At 40.1% G+C, this 26,399-nt stretch overlaps 2 protein-coding genes across 2 annotated transcripts; one reads left to right on the forward strand and one right to left on the reverse strand.

The window, feature by feature from the left end:
- The first annotated feature begins 4,173 nt into the window (after positions 1–4,173).
- On the forward strand, positions 4,174–26,399 carry LOC307019678 (uncharacterized protein). The gene is made up of 4 exons (XM_079650726.1): positions 4,174–4,187; positions 23,170–23,366; positions 23,609–25,035; positions 25,383–26,399. The coding sequence occupies exons 1-4, from the start codon at positions 4,177–4,179 to the stop codon at positions 25,617–25,619; spliced, it is 1,872 nt and encodes a 623-aa protein (XP_079506852.1). The 5' UTR covers positions 4,174–4,176; the 3' UTR covers positions 25,620–26,399.
- LOC307015206 (uncharacterized protein) lies at positions 19,601–22,575 on the reverse strand. The gene is made up of 2 exons (XM_079643684.1): positions 22,151–22,575; positions 19,601–21,984 (listed from the first exon to the last, which is right to left on the reverse strand). Exon 2 carries the CDS (start codon positions 21,973–21,975, stop codon positions 20,026–20,028), a length of 1,950 nt encoding a protein of 649 aa, XP_079499810.1. The 5' UTR covers positions 21,976–21,984; positions 22,151–22,575; the 3' UTR covers positions 19,601–20,025.

Genomic DNA, 26,399 nt, shown 5'->3' on the forward strand with positions numbered 1-26,399 from the left:
AAACAAATAAGATGATTTGCTTTTGTTATTATATTTAGCTGAACTGTTATTTTTAAGAATGTTGGAAGCAAGTGAAAGACTGTCTTGAAAATTGAAAGCAAACCACTCCAGAAAAAATACATTTGGAGCACCTTCTTGCAGTAAAGTATTTGCAAATTTTGAGTATTTTAGGTGTTGATTAAAAAGAAGAATCTTCCGAACAAGTTCAGACATTTGAGTTACAGTTCTGCACATGTTGTGTGTGTGTGTTCTTGTTTGTGTTATTTCAAAAACTTGATTTAATCAGCGGCATTGGCTGTCCCATCCAAGGCAGTTCAGCGGATGAAACTTTGTAGTTGAATTATTTGGAACATTTCATTGGAAGTCTCACAGAGTTTGAGCCTAATTAATTTGACAGAATCGTGATACTCTTATATAAAAATGTGTGTGTGTGTGTGTGTGTGTGTGTGTGTGTGTGTGTGTGTGTGTGTGTGTGTGTGTGTGTGTGTGTGTGTGTGTGTGTGTGTGTGTGTGTGTGTGTGTGTGTGTGTGTGTGTGTGTGTGTGTGTGTGTGTGTGTGTGTGTTACAGTTTCTTTTACATAACTGGGCCATTTGATGAAATGCTTATTTGGAAACATTTAGACTTACAGTATACAGGTTTAATGTAGGTCGTTTGTAGACATGGTACATTTATTTATTGTACTTCAAGAACAATATTCCTTCTGAAATGCATACATACATGTATATTGCGTTACTTTTCTGAGTTAAATGTTTATTATTTTTTCAATATTTGTAGTATTTTTGTCAGTGAACAAATAAAGAATTACTTATGTTTCTATTAGGATCGAAAGATAGGGCTGGATTGAAGTCCTTTTGTTTCACAAACGTTGTCAGTGGATCCACCGACCCAAACATGCAGGTATATAAAACATAAATAACTTTTCATTGAAGAACATATTTGTATACAAGGAAGGAGCCACTCTCAGCCTTTGCCCCTGTTAAGTAATAAAAGTAAGGAATGCAGCAGAGCAAAGGAAACACGGTCAGTCTGTAAACACAGTTAGATGTAGGATTGCTGGATGGCTGCCTTTCAATAGGTCATGCTGAAAACTACTATATACTTAATTTCCTTCTAATTAAACCCAAAACCTTTACTTTTCTCTTTAACCCACAGAACAGTCCTGTGGGTAAATGGAACAGAAGAGACAGAACCGCTCTAATTGCAAATGGCCAATTAAAAGCCAAATGCTTTTCCCATGAAACAGGAAGTTGGATGACAGAGTGTCCTCTCGTGTCCTGTACGCTGGGCTGATGTCGCACCATCTAGTTGGATACAGCGAAGGTGAAACAGCTCATTAAGTCAATGACAGCTTTATCACTGGTGTGTTTCAGAATGTGGTGCCATTCTTGATCTCAAAGTATCTCAAACTTTTCTCTAATCTGGCGCCTCAAACTCACCTCCAAATGAACAAAAATGATGTGACTTTGAGAAGTAAGCTTTTTGGGGGGTGTTTAAACCCAGGTTTTTAAATGAAGATGATGGAGTTGTTCCTGTAATTTTTTCTTTAAACACCCTTGAGCAGATGGATGAGACTTATGCCAGAGCAGCCAGCTAGAGTCATTCTTAACTAAAATTAGACAAAGGAGAATAGGACATGGTAAAAATAGTCCCTTTTTTTCTTTCAAGTAGATCTATTTCGGTCTCATTTCATCATATAAATCCTGACAAGTCATTATTTGAAGTCATTATTTATTCTTGTCCATCATCAAAGATTCATCTTCTCATCGGCTCAGACGCCGAACATTTTTCACATCTCTTTTTCCTAATTCTTCTCCAGGAAAGGTGAGAATACACTAGTAACTGATGCTGATACCTCTGCAAATGTTGACCGTACATGGCACATTACCTGTTTTTGTGTCCTTATATTTAGTATTGTCTCAATGCACATTTCACTGTGTATTGATTACTTTTGATAATGTTTTGTATTATAGGGCCTATGTGTCTTGTTTAAATTTATATTTGGATATGTACTGTATAGTGATGCATACAGTAAAGCAGTCAGTCAGCACTTTTAACAATAATGATGCTCTTATTAATACATCAGTATTTGGATATAGCCTAAGATCTGTTCCATTATTTGATATTCTCTCACTGTATAACCAAACTGTGGATGGTTTTCTATATATTTTTTAAGTTGATACTATTTTTGTTGTGCCATTGCTTACAAACTGCTCAGCTATACATAGAAACAAATTAAGAAGCTTCACAAAACTGAAACCTGTCTATTAGAGCCAAAGGAATGACTTCTGGCCTTATTGCTTATAGCAGGTCAGAGTTTAAGGCAAGTTTCAGCAGGCCATACATTGTTAAAAGCTGTGTATCAGAGAGGGAATATTTAATATACACACCAAATTGAAGGTAGAGAGTGCAGTTGTGTCATGTTCACTTATTAAAGCCCTGGCTATCAGTCTGTGCACTCTGCCTAAATATAATGGCCGACATACCTGCCAGGAGCCTGTAAACTCGCTGGATCCAAGATGGCACTCACTCTCCTGGACGGCTTGCCAGTTGGTGCCTTCCTGGGCCTTAACTCGGTTTTGTTTGGTTTAAATCAGTTTTGTTTTTCTTGATATTACTGGAACTTTAGGTTAGGGTTTCATAGCACCCAACATCTGCACTAGACCACAAACTGCTGACTTTACACAGTTATGACTGAATGGATGTAATTGTTTTCTTTATCTGTTGCTGTATGCACCACCCTACTTTGTTTTGCTCCTGAACAAGCTTGGCATAACAACACCATAATCACTGTACCACTTTTAAAGATTGTCCTAAGAAAAAATGTTCAGGGACATAAATAACATAACAAATATTTTGAATGCTTTGTGGCAAGTTCCAGTACATGACAGATTCCATTTTTAGCGGCGGGTGAGGAGGTGTCATGCTGACCGCAGCTCCATGGTGCTGCAGCCTGGGGGGGGCAGCTGGCAGGCAGAGATTGGACTCAGCTGGCACTCCTCGAGTGGGAGGTTGGCTTGGGGGGGTGCAAGCGACCCTAGCTGTGTTTTCCAGCGCTAGAGGCCAGGACTGCCCTCAGCGCTGTCTGACTGTGAGGCTGCTGCTGCATATGTGCACTGGTTCCTCACTAGTGAAGACTTTGCCTCCAGACATTACAAGGATGAACAAGCTGCTCAGTAATGATATGCAGGTCCTCACTTATTTTGTTAGTTGTGTTATAATATGGCATAAAGTAAACCTTTTATACAAATGAAACCTCCTACGGAGCATATTGTTTAACATTAGTGAGGTAATATTAACGTTTATTGGACGATAAAATTATAAACGTTCTTTGGGGATCAAATTATTATTCTGACCTTTGTTATGTTTTCATCTTATCCCATTTGTTCCCGTTTGCCGTCAAAAAAACAAAAAACATTACAGCCCTGAATTGATTGTTTTTCTGTGTGTCTGTTGACATTTGTATGTGTGTGTTCAGCAGGTTGCAGTTGCACCATAAGGAGGCTACTGGAGGCTGGAGGGCAGCTGTAGGACTGAGTCGACTGAGCAAAGAAAAGAGGTGTGTGTGTGTGTGTGTGTGTGTGTGTGTGTGTGTGTGTGTGTGTGTGTGTGTGTGTGTGTGTGTGTGTGTGTGTGTGTGTGTGTGTGTGTGTGTGTGTGTGTGTGTGTGTCAGCAACACTGTCTCTAAAAGCTTAAGGCACGGATAATAGCATAATTAAACTGAAAACAGATGTTTTGATTGAAATAATAAAGAAAGCAGTTCTTGTTAGCACAGCAGAACTCATGGGTTTTGCAGCATTGAAGTAACTATTGTATTTTATTTATGCCCATAGATGAAGAATCTTTATGTGAATATTATTGGATTCAAAGGCCCTTTCTCACTTCGCTTATTTTTCATTTCCTCGCTCCTCGGTCTCGGTCTCACCGGAAGTTGATTTGTCTGCGCCATCTTGAGTAGCGTCCCAATGGCCTTATTTTTGCCGGAGGACCGAGGAGCGAGGAGCGATAATGGAGGAGCTATAATCGAGGAACCACCAGACCATCCTTCGATGAAATCCTCACACACTCGCCCCGCCCCCTTACTGTGTATCGCTCACTGATTGGACGATGCAGTGCATACACTGATCTGATGCTTCTTGACATGAGAGCAGTTTCCCAGCGGAGGGAAGAAAATACATGAACCTCAAGTGAGTCACTCCTCAGTTTATACCGTGTTTTGTTTCAATTCATGTATAATTTAGTTACAAATATGTGATATATCTGAACAACAAAGTGATCAAAAATCATTTTATTCATTTTTTGGAAACATTTTCATGATCGCTTTTTTCGTTTTACATTTTCATGTATTGTAATTTCCATTCAGTCAGTCATTAAGTGCTATTTAAAATGTTAATTTGCTACATATCGAAACAAACAAACAAAGTGTGCAATCCAATGAATGTTAATCTAACTGGGTTTTGATAGATAACATATCTCTTTTTCTTCTCTCAATTATTTTATTTCTATTGTGCACTCTAATCAATATTAATCCAACTAATGTTCGTTTATACATTTTAAGAATGGCGTTTATCTTTTTTGAGAATGAGTTCTTATTTGATTTTATTTATTTGGGTCTACAACTGATGATACAAATGTTTGTTTCAGTAAATGTGTTGCGGGGGTGTTTGTGAAAATAACGGCGACAGAGCTGCTGTCAGACGATCAGCTGTGCAGTGTCATCACAAACGGACGTCGCTTCACATGACGCTCCGGAGGAAAGGACGTCCCATTGCTCTTAAAACTCATTTCCTTGCTTCTCGTGGTTTCGTTGCGTCTCTCTATGCTTCCCTGGTGGGATGGACTAGTCGCAGGGAAACGACGTAAGTGAGGGAAGCAAGGATTCCATTTAACCGAAGTGAGAAGGACCCAAAGACTTCTGAGCAACAGTCGTAACAAGAGTTTGAGGGAAATTCACAAACACTTTTTTTCACTTAACAATTTCCAAGAATGACCTTCCTTGACAACAATCACAAAGGTTGCTGTGAAGTTGTTCCTTTTCTATCAAAAATGTTTTTGAGTGCTTAAATGCTGGTTACAGAAATTCTAAAGAAATGCCCATCTGCATCGAAGATTTCTTTTATCGAGTTTTGCCTTGAGATTTTTATTCTGAGGACAAAGAAGTGAACCTCCGGGTTCCCTGAGTTTTCTTATCATTTCACAAAGAAAGAATATACTACACTGAAAAAAAATATAAATGCAACACTTTTGTTTTTGCTCCCATTTTTCATGAGATGAACTCAAAGATCTAAAACATTTTCTATATACACAAAATAACAATTTCTCTCAAATATTGTTCACAAATCTGAAAAAATCTTTGATAGTGAGCACTTCTCCTTTGCCGAGATAATCCATCCCACCTCACAGGTGTGGCATATCAAGATACTGATTAGACAGCATGATTATTGCACAGGTGTGCCTTAGGCTGGCCACAATAAAAGGCCACTCTGAAACGTGCAGTTTTGCTTTATTGGGGGGTTCTGGGGGGGGTCCGAAAACCAGTCAGTATCTGGTGTGACCACCATTTGCCTCACGCAGTGTAACACATCTCCTTCACATAGAGTTGATCAGGTTGTTGATTGTGGCCTGTGGAATGTTGGTCCACTCCTCTTCAATGGCTGTGCGAAGTTGCTGGATATTGGCAGGAACTGGAACACGCTGTCGTATACGCCGATCCAGAGCATCCCAAACATGCTCAATGGGTGACATGTTAGGGTTAGGCGAATGGATCTGGCCCTTCCTACATCCAGGACATGGTTAAACTTTACACCCCAGCATGTGCACTCCGCTCTGCATCAGCCAAACAGCTCGCCGCACCTGCACTGCGAGGGGAACCCAAGTTCCCATCAGCAAAAACACGTGGGTTTCTATCCTGGTTCCAAAATGGTGGAATGAGCTCCCCATTGAAATCAGGACAGCAGATAGCTTGCACATCTTCCGGGGGAGACTGAAAACTCATCTCTTTCGACTTCACTTCGATCGATAGAATTACCAACAAAGAATTGCTAACAAAGCACTTATATACTAATAAAGGGCTGGCTTATCTAAAACCAGTTGAGTAGCACTTGAAATGTTTTAGCTCTACGAAACCTGATGTACTTATATGATTCTGTTTTCTTTTAGTTTGTATCTTGTTGGTCAAACGCACTTATTGTAAGTCGCTTTGGATAAAAGCGTCAGCTAAATGCATAATAATAAAAATATTTGCATACATTCACAGTAAATATTTATTAGCAAAGCAGATGGTGTAGTCCCAAATGATAGCTGAGGATTCTGGGTAGTGTAGTGTCTTCTGCCATCCTAAATTCCGAAAAAATATTTGTTTCTCCGAATCGAAGGGGAAAAATACAAAAGTATTGTACACAATTTAAACCAATCAATGTTGTGTAATTAACAAGGATAATCTGGTGTTTTTGAGTTGATGAGTAGTGCAGATATCACAGTAAAATCAATCGACAGTAAAGAGAATACTTACTTCCGGGTGTAAAATCCTCCGTTATCTAATGGGAATGGACGCTCACATTGCCTTTAAGTTCCGTTGACATAGACCGATGCGGTGCTTCCCTGAGCATCAAATACCGCCGCCGATGGGAATACATTGCAATCAGTTGAAAGCTCTTTGCGTCCGTTTATGAAGCTGAAGGAGACACAACTGCACGCCATAGGACCCTGACCAAGCGTGGCTTCTAGACGTTCAGGGAGTGAGACTGTGTTGGAATGCACTATCATCACGTGATGCGAGGCATGTAGTAGAATGCCATGACATCACGCCATGCAATGGAATGGCATGACATCAAACGATGAGCAAAGTAACGCCATGGAATGACTTCACGCCAACTTCCTTCTTATTAGATAGACCAACAGACCATAACCAGAATTACCTTTAACTGCATGGGTTTTTTAAAACAATTTATTGTTATTGGAAGGGGTTTGAGCACTATCAGAGACATAATGGAAAGAAATCAGATGTCTCAAGATTCTACCCAGGATGCCCTGTGTGTTTGCGAAAAAAAGGACCAGAGTCTATATATGCCTGAAGAGCCTCTGGGGCCAGCACAAAGGGTTCCTGAAAAAGCGTGTGAACGAATTGTGGACATGATTTACCGAGTTGGGACTCTGGAAAAAGCAAGCGTAGCGAAATATTACGCAGAAAGGGTTCATAAGCAGGAAGAAGTCCTGGTAGACACAATTACATTCCTGCACTCTCATAAAGAGATAAAGAGAGGAGGAGATCCCAGTACGAGTCAGGAAAGGTTCAATCAAAAGCTAAGCATATTCGACATTCAACAGTGCGATATTACTACACTGTTGAAAAATGCGGAAAAAAATATGGCCAAGATCAGGGCTGATAATAAGAGGGTATATGAGCTGTTGGAATTAATTATAACGTCACTTAACTTGAAGTTAAGTGACGTGAGGGAGGAAAGTTCTAGGCATTTAACAAAACTGGAAAATGACTCTCTGAATGCTAAGAGTGAATACAATGCAAAGGAAATGGCTCGACCTCATGAAAACATGAAAACAGCTATGCATGATCTTCAGGACCAACTGGCAAAAAAGAAAATCTTGATTCAGGAAGAGCTAAAAAGAACAAATGAAGGAGAAATTGCAGGAAAGCAGATGTTGGCATCTGTGACCGCCTTGTTTCAGTTGGAGTTAAGAGAAAGCAGTGAGACAAATATCCAAAACACAAGAAAGCTAGAAGAGGAGAGATTGGCTTTGAGTGAGGCGAATGCCAACCTTACTGCTGAACTTGACTCTGTGAGAGCAGAGATAGAAAAGTTGAGGCTTGAACGGCTTGGCCTTCAGGATAATATTAACTCTCTGAATGCTAAGAGTGAATACAATGCAAAGGAGATGGCTCGACTTCCGTCTCTGACAGTAAAAGAGAGAGAGGAAAATGAAGAAATTAAAAAATCTATGCATGATCTTCAGGACCAACTGGCAAAAAATAAAATCTTGATTCAGGAAGAGCTAAAAAGAACAAATGAAGGAGAAATTGCAGGAAAGCAGATGTTGGCATCTGTGACTGCCTCGCTTCAGTTGGAGTTAAGAGAAAGCAGGGAGTGTTATGACGCAAACATGAGAAAGTCAGAGGAGGAGAATTTGGGTAAACTTGAATCTCTGAGAAATGAACAACAGACAGTGACAGATGCGTTGAGGCTTGAAGTGCTTGGTCTTCAGAATAATATCGACTCTCTGAATGCTAAGAGTGAATACAATGCAAAGGAGATGGCTCGACTTCAGTCTCTGACAGTAAAAGAGAGAGAGGAAAACATGAAAACAGCTATTCATGATCTTCAGGACCAACTGGCAAAAAATAAAATCTTGATTCAGGAAGAGCTAAAAAGAACAAATGAAGGGGAAATGGCAGGAAAGCAGATGTTGGCATCTGTGACCGCCTCGTTTCAGTTGGAGTTAAGAGAAAGCAGTGAGACAAATATCCAAAACACAAGAAAGCTAGAAGAGGAGAGATTGGCTTTGAGTGAGACGAATGCCAACATTACTGCTGAACTTGACTCTGTGAGAGCAGAGATAGAAAAGCTGAGGCTTGAACGGCTTGGTCTTCAGGATAATATTGACTCTCTGAATGCTAAGAGTGAATACAATGCAAAGGAGATGGCTCGACTTTCGTCTCTGACAGTAAAAGAGAGTGGGGAAAATGAAAACATGAAAACATCTATGCATGATCTTCAGGACCAACTGGCAAAAAAGAAAATCTTGATTCAGGAAGAGCAAATAAGAACAAATGAAGGAGATATTGCAGGAAAGCAGATGTTGGCATCTGTGACTGCCTCGCTTCAGTTGGAGTTAAGAGAAAGCAGGGAGTTATTTATATTGGATCAAGCTAAGAAGGCTGAGAATCAGCAACTGCTGGAAACCGAGAAGTTGGCTCTCAGAGAGAGGATTGCAGTTCTTACAAAGGATTTTGAATGTAAGAATGTACAGTTGGGGCATGATCATCAGAACAGGGAAGTACTTCTGAATGAGCAGAATGAAAACTTGAAGACAGCTCTGCAAGATGCTGAACTTGAATCTCTGAGAAATGAACAACAGACAGTGACAGATGCATTGAGGCTTAAAGTGCTTGGTCTTCAGGATAATATCGGCGTTCTTATTGAGGAGAAAAACAGCAATGCAGATGAGCTGGCTCAAATGCAGTCTCTGACAGTAAAACAATACGAAGAGAACAAAAACCTGAAGACAGAAAAGGAAGATTATAAGGACCAACTGAAGGATGCTAAAGAACTAATCCTGGTCAATCAGGAGTTATTTACATTGGATCAAACTGAGAAGGCTGAGAATCAGCAACTGCTGGAAACAGAGAAGTTGGCTCTCAGAGAGAGGATTGCAGTTATTACAAAGGAATTTGAATCTCTGACAGAGCAAACACAGGCTGAGAATGTACAGCTGGGGCATGATCATCAGAAAAGGGAAGTACTTCTGAATGAGCAGAATGAAAACTTGAAGACAGCTCTGCAAGATGTTCAGCAACAACTGGTGGGGGCTCATCAACAGATTGCTTGGCAGCAGCAGGTAAATGAGGAGCTTAGCATTCTCCCAAGCGAAGACCAGAGTGATACAAGCTCTATTGAGACGACTCCTGAAGACCAGAGCGATACAAGCTCTATTGAGTTAACTCCTGAATACCAGAGCGATACAAGCTCTATTGAGACGACTCCTGAAGACCAGAGCGATACAAGCTCTATTGAGATAACTCCTGAAGACCAGAGTGATACAAGCTCTATTGAGATAACTCCTGAATACCAGAGCGATACAAGCTTTATTGAGACGACTCCTGAAGACCAGAGCGATACAAGCTCTATTAAGACGACTCCTGAAGACCAGAGTGATACAAGCTCTATTGAGATAACTCCTGAAGACCAGAGTGATACAAGCTCTATTGAGATAACTCCTGAATACCAGAGCGATACAAGTTTTATTGAGACGACTCCTGAAGACCAGAGCGATACAAGCTCTATTAAGACGACTCCTGAAGACCAGAGTGATACAAGCTCTATTGAGATAACTCCTGAATACCAGAGTGATGCAAGCTTTATTGAGACGACTCCTGAAGACCAGAGCGATACAAGCTCTATTGAGACGACTCCTGAAGACCAGAGTGATACAAGCTCTATTGAGACGACTCCTGGAGACCAGATTGATACAAGCTCTATTGAGATAACTCCTGAATACCAGAGTGATACAAGCTCTATTGAGATAACTCCTGAATACCAGAGTGATACAAGCTCTATTGAGATAACTCCTGAATACCAGAGCGATACCAGCTCTATTGAGATAACTCCTGAAGACCAGAGCGATACAAGCTCTATTGAGACGACTCCTACAGACCAGAGCATTGAGAGCCTCCCAAAGTCTTCACTTGATGAGGATGAGACCAGAAGTGTGTGGCATTATGGTTCTAAAGGTCTACCAAGTTTTGCTCTGCAAGTTGGTATCAGCGCTTTAGTGACTGGTTGTATCATTGCCGCATCAGTGGATGCCCTCAACTCAGACTGTAACGGCAGCCAGTCAAGCTATGTATGCAGCCTGCTAACGTCATTCTGCTACAGCAACCAAGCATTACCCCCTCCCTTCTAAACAGCTTTAGCTCAATTATTTGTTTATAAATATAAATGATCAATATAATGTGAGATGTATTGATCATTTATATTTATAAATGAAGAGGCGGCATGATGCTCCCAAGCCAGTACGGGTTTACGCCGGGTACTCCCGTTTTTTCCCGCAAACACACATTAAAAAAAAAAAAATTAGTATTAAAAAAGAATAGAGACAAGTATTTACACCACATTTAAATGTAAAAAGACAATGAACCCTAACCATACTTGCCAACCTTGAGACCTCAGAAATCGGGAGCATTTCAAAACCACCGCAGGGGGTGGGGGGTTCTAGTGGATCGCCGGAGCGTTAGATTAACATTTACATACTTACGGCCCGTCCAAATGGCGGCGAGCGAAGCGTAGATTTGCTCGCGTTGCTGGGGAAGAAAGTTGAGCAATGTTCAACTTTTGAAGCTTCGGCAGAAGCGTCAGCCAATCAAATCATATGCCAGTACAAGCCAATCAAACCGCGTGCTTGTGCGTCCGGGGCGGGAGATTCATGTGATTGGTTGTTGGTCGAGTTTCAGCCCCCCCCCCCGCCGGCAAACGATAACGCACGCCGCCGTGTGGACAGGCCATTATTGTAGTTGTAAGTGCAATGCCTGTAGCACCATCCTTGATGGAGCATATGTGTGGGCTGGACCTGTACTTTGCAGGAAAGGAGTGAGCAGAGGGTCAAGTTGTCAATTCTTGTTCAGTTTTCTGTGACTATCTTCCTCACCCTCTCAGATTTTCAGTTGCGCGCTACTAAAGAGACGCGCTACCATGGAAACCAAACAATGGTGTAGCTGTATTAATGTCCGAGTGGAAACAGTCGTGAGTAAATCTGATTTTGTATAATTATATAATGTGACATATTTTGCTTAATATTCGGAGCACAAAAACAATCCTGATATCATTAGAAAGCTAGGAATCTTCTCTTTCAAACAGTGTATACAATTCAAAATGTGTATTCGGGTCAATGCAACTGACTTTGATGGAGCAGGTCACATATGTGACCCGCTCTATCGAAATCAGTTGGAAGTCGCTCATTTCAAAATAAACGTGGATTTGCGTAAAAAACTATTTTTTCGGGGTTCGGGTGTTTTGTTTGATTTTAAACAAACAAAGTCTTGGCTTTCAGAATATGAAACTTTATTTCCAAACTCACACGATAAATACATTCTTTAAGCTTGTAAAGGGAAGATGACTGGCAATCTGCTCTTCCGCAGCGCCGCCCCCCCTCCCTCCGGCTGACATTATGAATGTAAGTGTAGAGTAATCATAAATAACACGGCAGGGTCCGTTACAGTTTGTTTTCATCTGATTTCAATTAAACAAAGTCTTGACTTTCAGAATATTAAACTTGTTTAGGCAAATTCAGATGATAAATACAACTTTGAAGCTTGTAACGGCATAATTACAAGCGGAGAACGGAGTAACTTGACGTCACAGCAGGCATAACAACAGCCGGTGTTTCTCGTGAGGGTTTTCCCCGGGAAACAAACGCAATACACACAAACGCAAAATTACACAAACACACACGTATAAACACACACACACTCCCGAGCTTTTCCCAGACCAGTAATCCAAACGAAAATATCTTCCCTCCGTAGTATTTTGATCATTTGCTAATAATCAATCAGATCGATGGATTCCAGAGAAGAGAAAACTTTGAAGGCCTTTTTCTCAAAATGATGACTCGGTGACAGTCATTATATAATGTGACATATTTCGCTTAATATTTGGAGTACATAAACAATCCTGATATCATTAGAAAGCTATGAATCTTCTCTTTCCAACAGTGTTTACAACTCAAAATGTGTATTCGGGTCAATGCAACTGACTTTGATGGAGCAGGTCACATATGCGACCCGCTCTATCGAAATCAGTTGGAAGTCGCAACGGCTCATTTCAAAATAAACGTGGATTTGCGTAAAAAACTATTTTTTCGGGGTTCGGGTGTGTTGTTTGATTTTAGACAAACAAAGTCTTGGCTTTCAGAATATGAAACTTTATTTCCAAACTCACACGATAAATACATTCTTTAAGCCTGTAAAGGGAAGATGAGAGGCAATCTGCTCTTCCGCAGCGCCGCCCCCCCTCCCTCCGGCTGACATTATGAATGTAAGCGTAGAGTAATCATAAATAACACGGAAGGGTCCGTTACAGTTTGTTTTCATCTGATTTCAATTAAACAAAGTCTTGACTTTCAGAATATTAAACTTGTTTCGGCAAATTCAGATGATAAATACAACTTTGAAGCTTGTAACGGCATAATTACAAGCGGAGAACGGAGTAACTTGACGTCACAGCAGGCATAACAACAGCCGGTGTTTCTCGTGAGGGTTTTTCCCCGGGAAACAAACGCAATACACACGAACGCAAAATTACACAAACACAAAAGTACACACACACTCCCGAGCTTTTCCCAGACCAGTAATCCAAACAAAAATATCTTCCCTCCGTAGTATTTTGAACATTTGCTCCGCTAATAATGAATCAGATCGATGGATTCCAGAGAAGAGAAAACTTTGAAGGCCTTTTTCTCAAAATGATGACTCTGTGACAGTCATTATATAATGTGACATATTTCGCTTAATATTTGGAGTACATAAACAATCCTGATATCATTAGAAAGCTAGGAATATCCTCTTTCCAGCAGTGTATACAACTCAAAATGTGTCTTCGGGTCAATGCGACTGATTTCGATAGAGCAGGTCACATATGTGTGTTTATGCTAACATCATAAGACAAGAGTTGGTTCCGTGTTGTGTGTAGTGAGAACGCGCTAGAGTAAGGTGGGCCCCCAAGCCAAAGCTTGTTTAGGGCCCTCAAAGGTCTAGGGCCGGCCCTGGACACATGTTATTGTTATTTGTTAAATTAAGATTAATTGAAGTTTCAAGATTGCCTATAATACGTTAAAAAAATTGTAAAGATCTCAACTCTGGCCTCATCACTCCAACATACAGTCATACTGTCCAATGGAGTGTTTGGAGTGGGCGGGCTGTCCGAGCATAGAGAAAAAGCGGCTGCCCGAGACTGTCACTGTACAGTATTAACAAGACATAATAAGCTATTTTTCTTCGGGAATTTGTTTGCATTGTGTCTTTTATTAATACCAGACAGTATTCATTTGTGTGTTTTTCGCTGTCAACTGAGTTGACTACTTCGTCGCTCGTTTGCTGGTGTATCATTCACAGATTATTCAGTGACGGACAGTTTATATCCATAGCTTTTCTATTATCAACAGAGACACAGAGTTAGATGATTACAGCAGGAATCTCTGGATGTAAATGTGTTTTTTATCAAAATGAATGTGATAAGTAATATTGTCACAGATACTTCCTCTGCTTGTTATTAAATGGTTGCACACAAGTAAGTCAGGTCGAATACATTTCTTGCTGCCATTAAAAGTCATCAACATCTCAGAGAGTTTTTCCATTGTTCATTTTTACAATTAATCAGGGGAGAGCGCAAACGCATTCCCCCACTACCACAAATTATGCAGTCGAGATTCCTATATTTGAGGGATTCGTACAGGTCAGCGCAGCCATATAGGGATCCACCTTAGTGATCATGGAGACCCCCTGCCAGGTAAGTATAAGTTGTATGGTTCGAGATGGGACAGCGTTTCACAGACAAACCATGCTAACTGATGGTGCCAAAAACGTAAAGGTCTTCTATAAAGGCAAAATACATCATTTATTTAGTAAAGCCTGGCTTTAATATAAAGGACACACTTGTGTATTAGGGCTAACCATTATTATTCAGCCCAGTCTCATGGCATTTCGTGTTATAGTCACGAAATTGATTGATTCGTGTTCACCAACATGATTATCCCCTTTTTTTCGTGTCACACAGAAGGATTTTAAAAGCAATGTATTTCTACTGGTAATGTGTTTCGTGCCTGCAGCACGTCTTTTACTCCGGTCGGGTCGTTGAAGACCGGAAGCTGTGTTCTTACTCAATGTTAAGCTACAATTATTGCTTTTATTTTAAATTGTATAGTTTCAGACTTTTGTTGCCATCTGTGAGGAAAATAAATGTGGCTCAGAGCCTCAGAATACTGAAATCTGTATTTTTTAAATCTTTTTTTCCTTCTAATTTGTTATTCTTTTCAAAATAACACACTGTTATTTACTCACCAATAACACACAATTATCCTTGCTTGCTTTTATTTATTGGTTTAATTCCATAATCTCAGGCTTTTTTGGCGTCCGTCGGGAACTGAATTTCAAAATAAAAATAACAGGAAACAGATGAATCAATAGATTACATTTCATGACTATAAAGGTCCTGACCTACCAAGCAGTCACCAGAGAACTCGCCGACGCTGACGCCGACTGTTGCGTCGGCGTGTTCTCCTGCATCTTGGCCATGTGTCGCACTGGAATACACCGCAAAGACTTCAGCTGAGCACGTACGATCTGCGCATGTGTGAGTGGCAATAACTCTCCTTTGCAGCAGGCGGCGGTAATGTGTATTCGTCATTCAAAAAAGGTAACAACCGGAAGACAGAACAGAAGAAGAACAGACTACGTGATATAAACAAACAACAAATAGAGTGTGCGTTCAATTTTCACTCTCGTCCATCGAAAACATGTTTCGTGCGGTACTGGAACTATCAGCCATTGGAGTGTTGCTTGTGGAAGACATTCTCAAGCAACCGTTTCGCTTCTCATGCATTGATTCGCTAGCTGAACAGCCAATCAGAGTGATTTCTTTGTCCGACTGCCTGTGGCCGACGCACGGCCGATTCAAAATGTTGAATCGGCCGTGCGTCGGCCATGAAAGGCCAAATAAGGCGTGTCACGGCCGACGGTGCGGGACAAACCAAATTGAGTTTGCTTCGTCGTCCGACTAACGAAAACGGCCGATTTCGGCCTGGTGTGCCTTAACACAAAATGCCATGAGACTGGGTTGTATTATTTGAGTTTTGCCTGATGTTTTCAATAATATCTTGTCTAAATGTCCAAGTTCTCTGACGGGAAACTGAAGGAGAGTCTGTTATATCATTATAATGATACTTGTGTTTCCAACCAGTTATCCACGTCCAACAGGAGGAACAGGCTTCTTTAACTGTTAAGCCCCGAACCTGTTTTTCAGGTCTCAGGCTCAAAAATGACATTCCCAGAACAAATGACCATATCTTCCCTTCTAAAAGGGTTAAATTAATAATCTTTTTTCTCAAAGCAAGGTTACACCTGTGAGTTGGTTGTAGAAGTGTCAGAATCAATATAGATGTTTTTATTTTAAAGTAAATTCAGATTGAACAAAGTAAAAAAAATTAAATTATTGTATCCGTCCGTCCCAAAAAACTTACTTATAGTGAAAACCAACCTTGAATGATGGGATGGTAGACTAAAAGCTTTAGGAATCCAAACTACAACATATAATAAGTACCCTGTATCAAGATTGATGCAAAACAAGTGAAATCTGACCTTTTTAGAGAGATTTAGCCGCGTTTTTTCTCGTTTTAATGCCATTGAACAAGTCTTTTGATCTGATTGACAGCTACTGTACGGTGAGACGATCTCCCGTAAAAGCTCCGTAAAGGTACGTGTTGTGATGTCTGTGTTTGCTTCCCCTGTCTGGAGTTCGGATCACTAATTGATGATATATATACCTAAATAAAAACCTCAGCTTTAATTGGATATCTTGTATGTGCAGCTACAATAAGTAATAAGGGTATATTTTATCTTGAGTTCTGTGCCAAAGTGCGTTAGCATTTTTCGCTCAGGGGTCATTTAGATGCTTCTTATGAGACTTGTTTTGTTTTGGTCAAAATGATTGTATCGTCAGTTAGCTGAGATTATGGCTGTTAATCTGGTATAACACATTAATAGGCTCTAAAATATTAAGATCCCCTGAGACACAGTGTCGTGAAAAAAAAAAAAAGGACCCGCCGAGGTGGTCCTTGGGGCTTAACAGGTTTTAATCAAATGGTTACCAACCTGTTCCTTTCTAGTATTGAGTATACTGACGACCCCCGACTAATGTAAAGACCATTTTCAATTTCAACTCTTGGGGCAGTATGCCTTTGGAGACAAACTGAAACAGCTCCCTTGAGCCACCATACCCAGTGCATGTATTCATTTTCTGTCTCTGGAAAATGGCAAAGGACAATAAATTATTCTCAGATTATTAAGTGATGGACAGTTTACTTCCATAGCGGTTTTTCTAACAACAGAGACACAGTTTCTGTGATTGTTAGTTAATTACAGCAGGATTATCTTAATGTTTATTTGTTTTATCAAAATGAATGTGTGGATATATAAGTAATATTGTCACAGGTAGCCTACTTCCTCTGCTTGTTATGAAATAGGCCTAGATGCACACAAGTTAGGTCAAATTAATTCCTACTGCCACTAAAAGTCATCAACTTCTCAGAACTATATTGATGAACCACTTGAGATTCAGAGGCATACAACATGTTTGCATTAGATGCATCTTCCATTGTTAATGTTCAATATATCAGGGGAGAGCGCGAACGCAGTCCCCCACTACCACAAATGATGCAGTCGAGATTCCTACATTTGAAGTTTGTGCAAAGTCTACAGTCAGGAGAGTTGGTCATTAATCAGATGTACGATTCCTTCTGAAAATCCGCCTGGTTACTGCAAGCTATTTTCCAGTTGAAATGCCTTAGTTTGGCTATAATGGGTTCCCCTTTATTTTATGGCCTCTTATGTTCATCAGCACATTGCCCTTTTCACACACGATTACTTCCTCAGCTCCATTTCAGGGTCATTAGCAGGACTTGCTGACTTATCCCTCCCTAAACAGAGGTTTCAAATGATATGACAAGTTATTTTTGCTTCTGTAAGAAGATCGTTTAGCTCATTGAAAACTGTAGAACTGTAAAACCAAAGAAGTATAAAATGAGAAGTTAAAATTTGCTGAATTGAGCATGTCTTATAATAGAAAGGATTCAGCATGTTGCCTATACTTATATCCTTCAGCAAGGCTTTTAGAAACAGTGAAAAAAGTTTAATCTGAACAACAACCCTGTGACCTTTCACCGTGTTTATGAGCAAGAATCTTATCCTTTGCCCTCTATCTCATTGTATGTTTCTGTGGACAAAAGAGGGGCAACTGCTTATTCTCAAATGTAAACCCATGTAGAGGCTCAGTCGCATTGCTTGGGAAACATTTAAATCAAGATAACCTTCAGAGCAGGGCATTTAACTCTGTACTCAGCAAATACATAGCTCCAGTCACATCACATTACATCGTGGCGAGGTCATATGTTAGCTTGTTAGATATAACTGACCTTGATTTCAGGTGTTGTTTTGTGCCAGATACATTTGAACGTCTGAATCGTGAGGTTTTATTTCTAATTATGAATATATTTTTGGATTATGAGAAAATCTGCTCCAGTATTACAAGGTAGGATTGAGAGTGGGTACTCATTTTCAATTAGATTAGATGATTTTAACAGCATCCCCTTTTTTCCCTTTACAGACAATTGCAAAGTCTCAGAAACTGCTTTATCTGAAATCACAGAGACACAGAAACATGTAGAGTGGACTGAAATGCACGAGTCACTCAAATCTGGATAAATAATGAAGACATCAGACTGCTTATTCCATTTCAAGACAAGAATAGCTTTGTGATGCCACATCCCAGGAGAGGTCTTAACAATAGCAAACCGTGCATTACACTCAGCTGCAATTCAGAGCGGGACGAAACTCTTTAGTTGAGTTGTGCAGCACGTTGTTCTTCATCAGTGCCGGACATCTGTTAGATTGTGTACTATCAGTGATTGGTCAAGAAGACATGTACATATGATTAAGAATTTGATATAACAGGTGGTAACACACTGTCCCCTTTATTTATCATTTATCACTTACAGCATCAGCCATATCTAATGTAATATGAGTCATCCCTCTAAATCTGTGTGTGGGGCACTTCAAATAGCCCCGAGGTGAATCTGATAAAGCATTTGTTAGCTTCATTCAGTCTCTTCAATCACAAGCCTTACTTTCTGGCACAACCTCATAAAATGTTTTTCCTTCTCAGAACACTCCTCTGAAGTAGTAGTCTAAGATTGGATCCCATCAGATTAAATATTTACGAATATGTTTTACTTGAACCACATTTTCCTGTCTATGTCACATGATTTTTTTGTAGTCTTTTTTTTTTTTAGGTGCTGTTTTATCCACCAGAGAAATGCCCTCTAGTGGAAGACCTTCACATCTATCCATCTAAACATTATCAAGTTTCTTTTTTGCTTAGGTTTAAGTTTTTCCTTGTAGCTACATTTTAGTTTTTAATATACAAAGTAGATATTTTGCAGTTTGAAGTTTATGAAATACACACAATTAAGTGAAAGTTGACCCTTAACCTCATAAATACTTAATTAATTATTAGCCCAATTTTATAAGAGCAAACAGAAAGCAGACATTTAAAATGAATTTTAGTTTTTAATTCTGTTATTACCACTTACACACGTGCACAAACTCAAAGATATGTTCACACAGACAGGTTAATGAATCTGCCCTACTGTTCTCTTTCTGTGCTACTATCTAATACAAGGCCTAATTAATGTATTTAACCTTTAGTTATCAGGTAGACAACCGTACCAAACACACACCCGGAGCCTGCACACTGTCTTTCACTCTGCCACATAATGAGTTCACCTCTGGGATTCATTTGTTTAGCTGTAAAGATCCGTTGTGTCCTTATGGACGCAGTGCAATACAGTTTGCAGCTATCAAGATTTCTACTGTAACACAAAATAAAGCTTTATTGCTTAACTCTAAAAGAAACAACTATACATTTCATTCCAATTGATTCCAATTTCATCTAACTTGCAGACACATAGATTGTCTGAGATCAAGTTTCCTAAAATTCTGTTATCTGTGAATGGAACATCATTTCATGGATCTCTGTCTCCCCCTGCTGTAAGAGGGTGTTTTTTTTGTACCTGAGTGCAGTAAAACAAATTTCCAGGAAGATTTTTTCTTTTGACAACTTTACTATTTATTAACCATATAACATGTTTTTATGAATTCTTTTTTTCTCTCAAAAATCCTTTACAATCAAAGACTTTCATGATGATACATTTCCTTGTTTCATTGATAAACATCCTGCTAGAGCATGTGATCAATAGGTTAACATTGGGAATGTATGGCATAACTTTTCGTTATATTTGTATTTAATATTTTATTGATGTTAATATGTTATATACACACATACATTATATAAACAAGTAGAGGGCTCATTTTATTACCTAAGAATGCCTTGGCAGATCATATGGTTCCACATGTGCTCATTTACCATCTTTTGCACCAAACAAATGAGCTTTCTCTCAAGGGGCAGTTGTTGTTTACATTCATCCAGTTGCTGCCTTATGCAGAGGCCCGAGGATGACCTCCCTCCTCTAGGAGAATTGGGTTAGTTCAACCCTCTGGTTCTTACTCTCCCTGCGCTGCAGCAGTCGGAAGAGGGACAGGGTAAACCTCGCCAGCACCAGTGTGCAAGTGATCACCACCACCAGCAGTGTGGTGTAGATCATCATCTGAGATTTGGACATAGTTGTTGTGGTGGTGGTGGTGGGTGGAAAAGTGGTTGTCGTAATGGTGGTTGTGGGTGCGGTTGTTGTCGTAGTAGTAGGTACAGTTGTCAACATAGCTGTCATAATAGTGGTTGTGGTTGTTGTAGGTAGGGTTGTCATTATGGTGGTTGTGGTTGTTGTCATAGTTGTGGGTATTGTTGTCGTAATAGTGGTTGTGGTAGTTGTTGTGGTTGTGGGTGTAGTTGTTTGCAGAATCGTAGTTGTTGGTATTGTTGTGGTTAAGACGGGGGTTGTTGTTATAGTTTTGGTTGAAAAGGTGGTTGTTGGTGTTGTGCTAGTTAGTCCTGTAGTTGGGAGTGTAGTGGTGGGAGTGGTGGTTGGTAAAGTGGTGGTAGGTGTTGTTAGAATTGGTGTTGTGGTAGTAACGATGGTTGTTGGTTCTGTAGTGGGAAATGTTGTGGTAGTGGGGGGAAGGGTGGGGCAAATAAATTGATCCTCTGTTAATGATTTAATATTCTGCCCTTTTAGATGTTCTGGATACTCACAGACAGCAGCAGACACAATCTTGTCAGAGTTTGCTTTTATCCAGAGGTGAAGAGGAATCAGATTACAGTCACATCGCCACGGGTTGTCACTGAGGTAAAGTTTCTTCAGTTTTAATAAAGGCTCAAAAATATCCTCTGGAAGAGTATGGAGGTCATTGTGAGCCAGCCTGAGTGTGACCACCGATTGTAGCTTTTCAAACAGATCTGCGTCCAGCGACTTTATCTTGTTGTTTTGTAGATTCAGATCTACCAGCTTCTCAGGGCCTTCAAAGTACTCAGCATACACCTTTACAAACTGATTTTTAGACAGATCTAACTTCTTGAGTTTCTTCAGAGGGCTAAATACTCCTTTAGGAATGGTGCTAAGACTGTTTTGACTGAGGCTCAAATCTGTCAATTTAGGCATTTCTCCAAAAAGCGCAAGTGGTAGACTTGTCAGTTTATTTTTCTGTAAGGTCAGCGTTTTAAGCTGAGGGAAGCCAACGAAGAATCCTTCAGGCAAACCTGTAAGAAGGTTATTCTCCAGAAGCAGTTTATTGAGTTTTTCTTTATGTGGAAATAGATTAGGTGACAATTCTGCTATTTTGTTTCCATGCAAGGCAATTTCTTTCAAGTTTGGCAAATTCTGGAAAATGTCTTCAGGAACCGAGGTCAGCTGATTGTCGTAAAGTCGTAGTGTCAGCAGTTTATTCAAATTTGAAAACCAGTGGGTTGATACAGCAGAGAGATTGTTTTTAGCCAAATGAAGCAGCAAGAGGTTCTCCAGGCCATCAAATGTCCCATCTTCAATCGATCCAATGTTGTTCCCATGTAACTGCAGCTCTGTTAATTTGTCAAGGCCATCAAACAAACCTTTTTCCAGACTACGGAGCTTGTTAAACTTTAGGATAATCTTCTCTAGGTTGCTGAGGTCTTTAAAGACTCCAACTGGGATCCACGTTAATGGAGTGCTTGAGATCTCAATATGCTTGAGGTCTACCAAACCTTCAAAAGCTCCCGGTTCTATAGATGTCGTGGTGGTGGACAGTAACTCCAGCTTTTCAAGCTGCGGGTTTTTAACAAAGGCTCCTTTGGGGATTGTTTCAATCTGGCTTGACAAAAAAAAAACCTCGGTGACATCTGGTTTCAGGAAGCTTGGGATTTCTGTTGTAGATGAACTGAAAACATCCTGGTTTTCTTTGGGACAGTCTGTCTCCCTTTCACATGGTTGGTTCAGTGAAGCCTCAAACAGCAAAGACAAAATAAGAACGATGATTTCTCCTCTTGACATGCTTATTCACTATAAAAAGAAAAAAATGAAAAACCTTTGACTTTTTATGAATTGTTGTAGATTCAACTGTAACCTTATATACCTTAGGTAGTTAAATGTATTGTTTCTCTTTCCTATGAAAGTTAATGATCAAGTTTATCATAAACATTTGTTCCAATCATATGCCAAAACCTACCTTATTATTTCCTGACGCTGGTTGAAATAGGTTGTTACAGCAGTGAGAAGACACAAACACGTCCAGTTTCATTAGTTATCTACTGTATCGATGTTAGCCAACAGGCCTGGAGTTGGTTGCATCCCATGAGAGGCGTGGTGTCAAACACTTCTGCAGCTTGAGAGTCCAGGTTTGAAATAGATGAGTCAGTTAAAGAAAGTGTTGACTTTGCTCTGAGCCAGTGAATCAATGCAGTAATGTTTCCCAATATCTACGGTATAGGGATTATAACACAAAAACTGTTTGATCCCTGAGCACTTCAAAAGTACATTTCCATTGATAGGAAAGAAATGAAGAACATCATCTCAGTGAGAGAACAATTATTCCCAAAATCAAACAGAATACCTTCTATCTGTCTCTAAACACACACACACGCTGAGAGGTGACATATTTAAAAAGTGCTTCTATAGTTGTGAAATCTACACAAATCTGAAACTAAGTGAAAGTGTTCATCTGCCCCGTCACACTAAATGCATCACATGACACATAACACCATGACTGACCCGATACAGGGAAGGGTGTTATCAGTTTCAGTTCCACCACAAGTGCCAGCACAGTGGGATCAGGCCATTCTGTTGAGATAAGTCTACAGGAAATGAGCCAACTCATGTCACTCATAAGTTAGCAGTAAATAATAATACGTGCCAAAAGTTCAACATTTCCAGGCAGTCCAAGAATAGAAATAAAAACTCCCGCAAAAAGTTAGCACATAAGGTTAAGGAGAGTCAAACTGTCCAAAGTCAAAACAAAACTCACCCTCGTCAAGCAGCAGTATGAAACTGGCTTTTACAGATGCTGTCAGTAAAACAACACTTAAAAACGGAATAATTGTAAATATACAAAAAAGGTTACAATGGGTCCAAAATGTTTGTAGAATTCTCAACGCTGAGTTGTCAAGTAAAACACAATGATAGAAGCCTAATGAAATGGGTCATGGCCTACAGCAAATATTGTTATTATTTTCCATGTCTATGACACAGGGTTCATTTGAGGTTCGGGCAGTATGAAGGATGTGTGCTGAGATGGGTGACTTTTGGGCGGTTATTTTGGTGGGCCGAACTTGATCTTGACAGACAGGCTGCTCAGCTCTATAAGACGGCCCTGCAGAGAGGAGCAGCACACATCACAGCAACATCATCATACTGTCAACAGGCAATAATGGATTCTCTCTTCAGAGGTTGGTGGAATATTTGAGCTGGCTTTTGATTGTCATTTAAGATAAATACATATACTTATAAATGTTTTCCTCAATATTTTTATATGTATTTATCAGGGATTACATGTTTTGCTATAAACTTGATGGAATTGTATGTTGGCCTTTTGTAAAAACAATGAAAAATCATTACTGCTGAGGTATTAACATATTTAATTTCAGAGTGAATCTCATGCAGCAAATGTGTCTTTATTTCAACATTGCAGGAACCCTTTGGACCATACTCATCCTCTTCACACTGCCACACCTCGCCTACAACATGCTGTGCCCCGGCAGCTGCCTGTGTAACTTTAAAGGTGCCGTCAAATGTGTTGGCGACGCTATCACAGATATACCACAGAACCTGCCTGTGCACACGTACATGCTGCAGCTTAATGGCACTCAAATGAACATCATCAATGAACGGAGCTTGGCTAACCAGGGCATGCTGTTGCGTTTCAGTCTGACATACAGCCACTTACATGCTATCCATCCCAATGCCTTCCACGTTGCTCCTCAGCTCAAGTCTGTCAAGCTCTCGTCCAATGATCTCTCTACCATCTCTGCTCGGGTCTTCAGTCCGTTGGCGACACTGGAGCAACTGTATTTAGATGGGAACCAGTTGGAGACCATAGCTCCGGATATGTTTGAAGGACTGCTAAGTTTGCTGGATCTGGACCTGAGCCGGAACAAACTGACCAGTCCTGCTTCAGATGTTTTCGATGGACTGACCAAACTCACCTTCCTGAACCTTGGCAGGAACTCCATAAATAAGCTTCCACCAACCATCTTCCACTCCTTGACTAATCTTCTCCAGCTCATGATCTATAACAACGAGTTAGAGGAACTAGAAGCTGGGATTTTTGATACACTTGTCAACCTTGTGGAGCTAAAGATCCACCACAACCAGATTACCATCCTTCCCCCTCAGGTATTTTGGTCACTGAAGAACCTTAAGACCCTCACCCTCTCCTCCAACCGACTTCAGGCTATCCCAGAAAAGACCTTCTACAACATGCCAAAGCTGACCAAGCTCACCATTTACAACAACCCGCTATTATCTTTACCAGACCAGCTAATGGGTCACATGCCTGATATGACAGACTTGTATCTGTATGCTACTAATCTCACCACTGTTCCTGGAAATGTGTTCGCAAACATGTCAGGACTTTTGAGGCTGAACTTCCATTTAAACGACAAGCTGAGGGAGTTGCCTTCGGACCTCTTCTGCTGCCTTCCCAAGCTCGAGAAGCTGTCATTGAAATCCAACGACCTCCTTTATCTACATCCCAAGCTGTTCTCTGGACTAACCACACTTGGTATACTGCTTCTCGATGACAATAAGTTGAAGAGCCTACCAGATAACATCTTTCAGGGCCTTGGAGGGGTTTTGACAGTTGATTTGAAGAATAACCATCTCGAGACTCTTTCAGGAGATACTTTCTTGTCAAATTCAGTTTTGAAGGCTCTTAATCTGGGTGGCAACCCCTGGGACTGTACTTGTAGCATTAGAGGTATTGCAAAATGGATAAGAAAACATGAGCATGTTGTTCTTGACGGACAGGATGTGATATGTCATAGTCCTGTGTACCAACTGCTCCGTACCATTGGCTCTCTGCAGGATGAGGAATTCAACTTTTGCGATGCTAAGATACTCAATTAAAGTTATTTTTTCACCACACAAACACCAGGTGTTGCTTCAACCACCACAATGCCTACCACAATGCCCACAACAATGCCCACCACAATGCCCACCACAATGACCACCACAATGCCCACCACAATGCCCACAACAATGCCTACCACAATGCCCACCACAATGCAGACCACAATGCAGACCACAATGCCCACCACAACATCGGCGACCACTGAAGGCGCTACCCAACAAGTCACCATCCTTACAACCACTCCAATTACAAAACCATCTGCCCTACCCTCCACCATCTTATCCACAATGCTCCTAACTCCCACCACCAACGAGGAGTTTCTTCCCAACAATAGAAGCCCTTGTCTCATTACAAGTCGGTTAATTTCTATTACACACTGGTGATTGAAGAGGGGCCGGAGTTTGTTCACCACAACCTTCACAAGGGCTGGGTGTACGTGTGGTTTCTGCCCTCGGATGCGGCCTTGACCGGGCTACTCATGTCCTGCTATATCCTTCTTGTGGCTGCAGGCTTGTTCCTCATTTTTGCTGCCGTGTTTTTGCATGTATCGCCTCAACAACAGCATGGATAAGCTCAAGGCTGAGTGTGCACATCCTCCAGAGTAACAACACAACCGAGATAAGATGTCCTTTTTCAGAGGACGCAGTCTGTGAAAAACACACTTGGGGATAGGTTTTGTTGATACTGTGTTAAGTTGAAAAGCTCATGTGTAACCTTAATATAGTCTGACTTAGAGTATGGGAATCTAAATAATGTGACAAATTATAAGATGAAGGGATTTTTACATATCGAATAATTAGACTTGGATGATATAGTTTTTTATATATACAATTCAGTATGTAAGCTAATGTAAGGGATGTTAACTTATAAATGTTACCACTCGTTTTTTTTTATAATTTTATACAATTATTTAGATCTGTAAAGATTGGTCAAGCTATTAATCAGTCAATAAAAAAAAGAAGCAATGTATAATATAAAAGCAATTATTTAAACAATTAAAGAGTAGGTTTTAGTTATTTCTCTATGAGCTTGTCCAAACGTGTTTGGTGTTTCTTTTTGGTGTCTTAAATGACAGTAAATCAAATACAGTAGCTATGGCTTTTGTAATTTTGATCCAACAAATCAAGCTATTAATAAACATAACTTTTGAAGGTTGCCACAAGCATTTTATTTACCATATTTCTTGTTTTATAGACCAAAGAAAAACAGTCAACTAATCAGGAAAATATGGAGCAAATGAATCTTTAGAAATAAAATGAGTGGAACTAAATGAAAGTCAAGCCTTTTCTTTGCTATTCATGTGTATTCATTTGTCATGCTAAGGTCTGTAATAAATACTAACATTACAAAA

The sequence above is a fragment of the Notothenia rossii genome (assembly GCF_949606895.1).
Source record: "Notothenia rossii genome assembly, chromosome: 1".
NCBI lineage: Eukaryota > Metazoa > Chordata > Actinopteri > Perciformes > Nototheniidae > Notothenia > Notothenia rossii.

Bases quoted from the DNA above. Each gene is read 5' to 3' on its own strand.
- LOC307015206 (XM_079643684.1), bottom strand. From the start codon at position 21,975: ATGTCAAGAGGAGAAATCATCGTTCTTATTTTGTCTTTGCTGTTTGAG.
- LOC307019678 (XM_079650726.1), top strand. The intron at 23,367-23,608 runs GTTGGTGGAATA...TCAACATTGCAG, and splicing joins AATGGATTCTCTCTTCAGAG to GAACCCTTTGGACCATACTC. The intron at 25,036-25,382 runs CTCAATTAAAGT...TCCCAACAATAG, and splicing joins ACTTTTGCGATGCTAAGATA to AAGCCCTTGTCTCATTACAA.